This window comes from Leptinotarsa decemlineata, unplaced genomic scaffold (genome assembly GCF_025532065.1).
Source record: "Leptinotarsa decemlineata unplaced genomic scaffold, Ldec_3_MD MMD2_tig00000251_RagTag_RagTag, whole genome shotgun sequence".
NCBI classification, from domain to species: domain Eukaryota; kingdom Metazoa; phylum Arthropoda; class Insecta; order Coleoptera; family Chrysomelidae; genus Leptinotarsa; species Leptinotarsa decemlineata.
Window position 1 is genome coordinate 5379714 of NW_027412547.1, and position 9017 is coordinate 5388730.

The 9017-nt window shown below is 34.2% G+C and overlaps 1 protein-coding gene across 1 annotated transcript; it reads left to right on the forward strand.

Annotated features, from left to right (window-relative positions):
- Nucleotides 1–4734: 4734 nt before the first annotated feature.
- LOC141481691 (uncharacterized) lies at nucleotides 4735–6233 on the forward strand. Its single transcript, XM_074173703.1, has 2 exons — nucleotides 4735–4822; nucleotides 5278–6233. The coding sequence occupies exons 1-2, from the start codon at nucleotides 4811–4813 to the stop codon at nucleotides 6172–6174; spliced, it is 909 nt and encodes a 302-aa protein (XP_074029804.1). The 5' UTR covers nucleotides 4735–4810; the 3' UTR covers nucleotides 6175–6233.
- The last annotated feature ends 2784 nt before the right edge of the window (nucleotides 6234–9017 follow it).

Below are 9017 nucleotides of genomic sequence, written 5' to 3' on the forward strand. Positions count from 1 at the left end.
GCCAGACAAGCCTGTCTCTGTAAGCCAGGGAGCTTCACTTGGGCCGTTTTCTGTAAAGCCTTCGGCCACCAAGCAATTGCACCATAAGTGATCATTGGTCTGACAATCATCACATATATTCAATGGATTTATTTGGGACCTAAACCCTAAGATTCACCACAAATCCTTCGACATGTCCATAGAGACAGTCTGGCTTTGTGTAAAACTAGTTCAAGTGAACGTTCCAGGTGAGTCTTTTATCAAGGACAATGCCAAGATATTTGGCATTGTTGATTATTCCTGCCAATGAAGCTACTGTGTTAGCAAAATGCGTCTAGAATAAAAAACATGTGAAAATGTTTCAATTATTAACTTGGATAAATACAATAATTACGAATTTTGACAAGTTTACTTGTTTGGATTTGATTGTTTCATTCAACCAACTAGATGCTTTATTTATGTTTTGCTACTGGTTTGCTACTGTCATCAAATATCAAACCTAATAGCTAATAGTTATGAAAATAACCATCATGTGTTATTATCGGAGTTGAGAATATTAGAAACATTGGGAAAATACTTTACCTTGAAAATTCAACTTGTATAATAATCATTTAAAAAACATAATTATCGCATCTGAAAATTTTCAGTCATATCCAAATAGTGAAGTATTTCGATAATCAAACATTGAAATATATTTTGATAGCTATTTTTCATGTTATGCATCGCGTGGGTTTCTTCAGATTTTTCAACAGCAGATATTTTTCAAAGGAAGGAAGAGGGTATTTTTTCAGAGACACCTTTGACGTGAGTTTTTTAATGGCCCCAGCTTTTTCATTTAAGAAACCGACTTGAGTTATTCAAACACTATACGAGTATATTGAGAGGAGTTTACTATAACAAGACGCATCCAAATCGAATAAGTAATTTTCGAAACTCTGTGCGCACCAACACACAGACAGACAGCGATCATTTATATTTTCATCATATTAGGTTACATATAACATTTCATTATATTCAATATTTTGAAGGCAACTGACATCAAAAATTGAATGCTGTGAGACCAATATGAGAAAAAGTACACCACGGTGTACACGGTTGGGTACGACTGCAAGTTTGTGGTTAGTGTACGGCGGATGCCGCGATGACATCTCGGTTGACTTTTGTGAACGCCCGTGTACGTGTAGTCTAGTATTTGCGCGTCTTATGGGCGGTCTTATGCAGTCAACTTGCTGCTGATCTCCGCAGAGATGTCATCTCGGCATCCGCCGTACACTAACCACAAACTTGCAGTCGTACCCAACCGCGTACACCGTGGTATACATTTTCTCATATTGGTCGCACAGCATTCAATTTTTGATGTCAGTTGCCTCAACTGCAAGTGCGGTTTATATGACCGCAAGTCGACCACAAAAATGTGGTTGGGACAACCGCGAAGTGCAGTCAACGTGGCCACAATGTTGTGGTTGCCCCAACTGCAAATATGTGGTCCATGTACGGCCGGACTAAGCAGAAATGTACTTCTCATTCAACATTTCCTTCGAAATCTGAAACCCCTCATTTTTAACTCCTCATCAGCAGTAGTTTAGACAGTTTGATTAACTGAGATTTTTCAAATCTGATGTGGGCAGACTGATGTTTGAGGAAATCTTTTTCTAATTTTGAAACTTCCAATTGGCGTGACATTTCTAAACTATCAAATGTGCTCTTACAATGTGAAATATTCAAAATATGACAGAACTTTCAATTGGATGAATTGGTGATCAGTTTTTCCAAATTTTCTGCTCTTTGGGAAGTTCTTCATTTTATATATACTGACGGATAATTTTGAAGCCCCGATACGTTTACTGATGATATTCGTTTTCAAAAACAGATCTTTTCAGACGAAGAAATCTGATTTATTTCAGATCGGACCAAACATCTTTTTGAAAAAACTATTCGTCGAAAGTTCATACTCATATCAAGTAATCTTTCAAAACGCCTCTATTGATTGATGGAATCAATGTACGTATTTTTTAGACTGTTTTGTGAAGTCTAAATGCAAAATAAAGCAGCAACCTTTCCACCGAGTCTTTTCAAGTTATTGCATAACGCAATTATTCTGGTAGAGTTGTTTGAATAAATGATCAATTATCTCCCGCATTTCAAATGCGTACCTGTGAAAATGACGTCATTGGATGCGATCTACGTTAATAAAATGTACAAAACTGGTTTGCGAAATGTTTTTCCCTGAAGTGTCCTAGAAAGAAGTATAAGTGTGTGTGAAATAACTCCTGAAATGTTTCTGGAAAATAATTTTGAAAAATATATATTCACAATCGTAGTGAGTTCAAGTTTCCAACGCTCATAAGTGAAAATATTCACGAATGCGAGTTGATCTTGATAGGCTGACTTTTCAGGTCTCTTGAGCTTCTGAACTTTAAAACAGTTATTTCATCTCAAAAATTCAGAATGATTTCTTCGGGTCCCCATAATTAAATATTGGGTTGTTGATCTGCTGTACAACTATAGTTACATAAGTCTTTGAAGATATCAAAGTTGATCTCTACTGTATATTCATGAACCCAGAATTTTTGTCTTCAATATTCAGAAAACATCTTGATATGAAGTAAAGTCTATGTCGATTGAAAACCTGGCTATTGATTTTCATCAAAACTAGATATTGCTGGCGGATGGTTCAATTGCAACAACAGCTATAAAAAACCAATTATTACGGTTCATTGTATGATTTTTTACTTTGAAGGGTTTTACAAAATTTGCGACACGTGTTTCGCTATACAACAGCTTCCTCAAGCGCTTGAGTTGAATGGTGAAGTAAGTAGACATAATTGTCGTTACTAGAGTGATGTGAATCTTCATTTGGTGATGGAAATACATTCACAAACTCCACAAAAATTTATTGAATGTTCATGTATCATTCCTGTTTAAACCTTTCTTCCAGAGACCAGAACTGCAAGTCTCAGGAGATGGTTTGTGTGATTGATCCCTTGTTTATTTTGTGAAAATTCATGATTATTTTGATGAAATGAATAAAAACACTTTTGTCTAGTTTCCATTAGTAACTTTTAGTTTTACAACCAGTTTCGGTTCTACATCATTATCAAGTATAAAAACTCCCCAATACATTTCAAATCTAAAAAAGGTTATATAGGGAGTTTGAAGGTGAGCTGGATAAGGCGGTACCTCTGTTCATTCAATAGACTTCCCATCCAGCTTATCTAAAAACTTCCTATATAACCTGGTTTTTCAATTCCAAATGTATTGGTGGGTTTTTGTACTTGACAATGGGATAAAATCCGAAACCGGAGTCGTGAAAATGAAATAACTAGTAGAAATTGACTTTTGTTTTAAGTTTTATTAAAACAACGATAAAAATAAAATAAAAACACAATTTAAATGAATTGGCGCTCCGGGGCGACTTCATTGATTCCAGTGGCGCATTTGTTTTTTTCAGCTGCAGGAAAACCCGGAAAAACCTGCAGCACCGCATCATCTGAAGATCTTGATCTAACAATGTTCTCTCTCTCATGAAACAAAATATAGGGTGTCTCCAGAGGCTCCAATAAATTCAATGCATCGCCAGAACACTTCGTGACACGACTATCGTCAAACTTAAACCAGTCCGTTTCTTCTTTGACCAAGGCGTAATAATGACCAAATTTAACGCCAGAACAACAGTGAACAATGACTGCATGAATATTATAACAGTGGTCTGCTAGGTTGAAATGTTCATCTATTTCGAACCTTCCAAAGAGTTTCTTGCTTCCGTTAGAGGTTGAGTCTTGTTTGAAAATCATCAGTGTTATTATTAGATTGACTGGTGCCTCAGCTATACTTGTTTCCTAATAACAGTCAGTTAGTTTGGCACATGTATGACAATACAGTCGATCATCACCTGTTAAAAATTCCATTTTCAGATGATTTAACAATTAAGCTTTGCACGGACTGGTAATTAGTCGTATTAGGAAAAGCAAGATGAAGTTCCAGAAATTAAAAAAATGTCTCCATTCATTCCATTGAAGTCTCATGAAATGAATGATTTATCTCCTGATGATGGTAATTTGGTTGGTTTACCACGAGTTGAAAAAACATTTCAGTTCAGGTGCAGGAGAACAGTGTTTATTTTGGAGTAAATCTGCACTACTATGATTTTCAGTTCTTGAAAACTATGGTCGTAACATTGAAGAGTGACAGAGTTTCTCAGCTCCTTTGTCGATTATTTGCTTGCTTTTTGTTAAAAGTCCCTTTTAAGCACTTTCTACTTCGAACCGTTTCATAAATAGTGTATTGTTTCGCTTGGGGATGTTCCTGAAAATTTCCAAACTTATGATGAACATCAAATGAATTTCTTTCTATTTTCAAGGTGGAAGTTCTAATTTGTATTTGTTTGAAATTTTGTTATGTCTATTTTTTGCAATATTGGTACTTAGTTGCAAGTGTTATATATTCAGAATTTCTATGTCCATTCAGATATGACTTTAATAGGAAGTAAACACGGAAGTGTTTAATTACATGATGAATTCATCAACGATTTGGCTGAAAAAATAGGGCAGTTCATAAAAAACGAAGATAAAATAACAAATTAAACACAATACATTTTTGAGTTTCTGAAACGAAAGTCCACAAATACTTCAAAGAATGGAATTTTTTCCAATATATTCCTATTAAAAACAATATTTCATTGAAAGAAAATAATAATCTGTTCTTGATGACTTTTTTACTATCTCTTCATTAGTTAAATGATATTTGATGCATCATTATCATGTGTTTTCACTATAAAACACTCAGTTTTTGGAATAGTATGTAGTTCAACAGTGTATCGCCAACAAGAAAAATGTTGAAATTGGTAAGTGCCTTCCTTTTTTAAAATTTACTCTGGCAATAACATTATACCCAACAATTTTCATGAATATATTTTTCTCGTCGGAAAAAAGATTTTATTAATTATTTCGTTTTCCACTATTTTCATAAATCATTTCGAATAGCCGTGACTAGGTGAGAAATAACTTTGAATGATTTTCTATACATTTTTCAAGTCAAAAACAATTGAAGTTATTTCAATTTATTTTTGAAAAATAAAGTTTAAACAGTTTCATCACAATGGATATTCATTCCTAAGTGAAGATTGATTTGATCAGGGATCAATTTCTAGTGTAGCTAGACTTTATTATTTGGAAATGATTGTTCTGTTCATATCCTTGTTATTATCAATCGTGTATCAATGATGGAATCTTCTGCAATCCCAGTACTGAATCTGTTTCTGAATGTACTGACAATTACATCTACTTATTTTTTTTTCAGATTATATTTTCTATCGCTGTTGTAGCAACATGTTCTGGAGAAGTTGTGGAAATCGACAAGGATCTAGTCGAAGAGAATGTCAACGTACCAAATGTAGAACAAAAAAGTAGTTTTCCAGTTGCCGGAAGTATTCAACAACAAAATGGCAATGGAATTGTAAACTTTCCACCATTCACCGGAGTCAAATTTCCATCTGCAAACTCTGGTATAATTCCTTCTGGAATCAACAATCCCATCAATTTCTCTCCTTGTTATGGTATAATTCCACAGTTCTTCAATAACTATAATCCTTCACTCAGTGGCATAATTCCTCCTTTCTACAACGGTATCTACAATTCTTTTCTCCCGTACAATAACTTTGTTCCCCCTTTCTTCAATGGCCTGATTCCTCCTTATTTCAATGGTATAATTTCCCCTTTTTTCTGCAGCCCTTCTAAATTTCCTTACAATCATCCTGTAGAAATTCCACCATACTACAATCCAATCTATCCTTCATTCTACCCCTATACACCTAATACCGCTGGAGTGAGACCTTCTGGCGGAGTAGGAGGTGCCTTATGGCCAAATCAAGTGAACAACAATGTGGAAGCTGTCGTGGATCATAATATTGCCCACATTGAACATAAACCAGAAATTGTGAGCTCAATCTCTGAAACAGTATCTAACACTCTGCCCCATGGAGAAACAGTTGTGAAAGAAACAAAAGAATTCTCTACCAATCTGAATGAGGGTTTCCATCCCCATCATGAACCAGCAGTTGTGAAAACAGTATCCCAAGTGGTGTCGGAAAGTCTGCCCCATGTTGGAAAAGTGGTGAAAGAAACCAAAGAATTCATCACACACGGAGATCGCGATTTCCATGGTCATGGATATGGACATCGTTATGGGGGTTATTGATACGAGTTACGTCAACATTGTAATTTGAGCGTCATGTTCAATAAATGTATTTGATTGAATTTTGTTTAAATCCATAGTTGCATCGTCAAAATATCTGTAACGAAATTTGGTGACGAATTTTAAGTGATGAAATTTTTTTTAAATGATAGACGTCAACAAGTCTTGGATAACAAAAGAGAAATTCTTGATTTCTCCAAATATACAGAAAAATCACTTTACCTCTTATGTGGGGTAAAGTGACTAGAAATGGTCACTTTGCCATTATGAAATCACAAGCTCCTTCGAAAGTCATCATTCCAATTTTATAATGAAACTGGTAAAAACAGAAAATTTCATTTCTTATTTTTCATAATAATAATTGATTTTATTGAATAAATGCAGTTTAAGATATGTTAGCTACGAATAATACAGACAATTCTTGAATGATAACTACTACTACATCGTTGTTAAAAGGCAGAATTCAGGTAATTTGGTTAACGGAATCAGAACTTGCACTTTAATTCATTTATCTTCATAGCAATATTTACACATTATTCTCAATTATTATCAACGACAATGAACGGAGAATAGAGAACCGGAAAATTCTAGCTAATAATGTTACCATCAGGAACAAATATATACATGTGAATACAGGGTGTTTTAAATTCGATCCTCACCATTGGGATCTCGGAAACTATGAGAGATACGAAGATGGATGGAAAATTTACGCATTTACCTATCTAACAATATGCCGTTGAGAAAGTTCTCAAATTCCGAGAATATCCGGAGATATCAGGAAAAAACAGAAATTTCTGAAAATGTTTTTCATTTTTCTCTGGCTTTATTTTTCGAAGGATTTGAAAATTAATTGTATTTCCACATTGCCACTTTTTCTCAGCTATATAATGGTGTTTTCATATTTGCTATCCGACATTTCGTCTTCCGGTCACCATCATCTTATAGGCGCTACATTGGATTCTTTCATTTTTTCTCAAGAAATCAGAGATATTGAAAAAAATGTATTCTTATCATAATAGGCTTGGAGTTTGATGTTTCAAAAATTTGACTTTCAATTTGTAACACTCAATGACATTTCGTTATTGAACAAGGCATTGAATTTTTGTCGAGAAATGGCTTTCAGGAATGAAGAGGAAAATAGATATGATACAAATTTATTGCATATACGATAGAAACAGTGTTAGGACATCGGAAATGTATTTAAACTTGTATCCCGAAAGACGACAACCACATCGAACTATGTTCAAGTTATTGGATCAAAATCTCACCGAATTGGATTCATTTGAAAAGCTGAGTAAAAGATACGGAGACAGAATCAATAATCAAAATTTGACCAATGAGATGTGTATGAGGTAAATTGGACATTGTGTTCTTTTCAATGAAAATATAACTTTGAACAAATAACACGAATTAACAAAAATGTAAAGATGAAAATGAATTACGGCAAATGCTCAAAATGCTGGACTTGTTCCTGATAACACAATTGTCCCTTCTTGGAATAATATTCACTACACGATTAATTTCCTCCTCTTCAATTTTCCGAACTCTCTAACAATGCTGTGTTGAAGGTCCTCAATATATTGCGGTGGAGCACCAACACGTTGAAACCAGATGTTGTTATAATTAGCCAAAGGTAGATCATCCAAATAGTCTTCGAAAATCGACAATGAAAACTGGTGATAGGTGTCTCCATACAGAATTCCGTCAAATAAATGAGGACTCTAAGTTCTACCTTTTTAAATTTCTGGCCACACGTTAATACTAAATCGCATTTGAGGTCGAGTTTATTGGAACTGTTAGAGATTGTTTATGCCCCAAATGTGTTCGTTATTTCGGTTGAATATCCCACAATTCGTAAATGTGCTTTCATCTGTCCAAATTATATTTTACAGAAAAACAGAAAAATCAGGTCTTCTTATTTGCCAATTACAGAATTCCAATCTCCTTTCGGGATCACCTGGATGCAATTTTTGAGATATATGTATTTTTTAATATTTTAAAACACTTTTTTGAGATGTCTCCAAGCACTTGTATGACAAATATTTATTTCGGAGGTTTTCGGTAGATTTCCCTAGGTTTATGTTTATCTGCAAATTATTGATTTTTATTGAAAAAGAACATAATGTCTTACTAATCTCATACATACCTCATTTATAAAATTTTCTTCAGTTTCCTTTTCCATTCTGTCTCCGTATTTTCTCCTCGGCTTTTCAAATGAACCAAACTCTGTGAGATTTTGATCCAATAACTTGAACATAGTTTGATGTGGTTGTCGTCTTTTGGAAAACAAGTTTAAATACATTTCCGATATCCTAACACTGTTTCTATCGTCAATAATTGCCAAAAATTCAATGACTTGTACAATAACAAAATGCCATTGAGTGTAACAAATCAAAAGTTAAATTTAGTAACATCAAAGTCAAAGGCTATTATGATAAGCATTAATTTTTCCCAATATCTCCAACTTTTCGAAGAAGAATGATAACTTATGATACATACAGAAAGAGTCCAATGTAGCGCCCATATGGAAAAATAAAGTTGTTGATGGTTGATGGAAGACGAAACGTCAGATAGCAAATCTGAAAACACGGTTATGTAGCAGCAAAAAAGTGGCAGTGTAGAAGTGCAATTTATTTTCTAAAATTTCGAAAAATAACGGCATAAAAAATAAAAACCATTTTCCAAATTTTCTGGATATCTCCGGATATACTAGGAGTTTCAGAACTTTCTCAACGGTATATTGTTAGTGAACCTTCATTTACAGCTAGACAATTAGTTCTGTAGAAGAAATACATTCGAAAGTAAATCACCTTTCAGCTCTTTTCTGAATTTTGCAAGCGACAGTG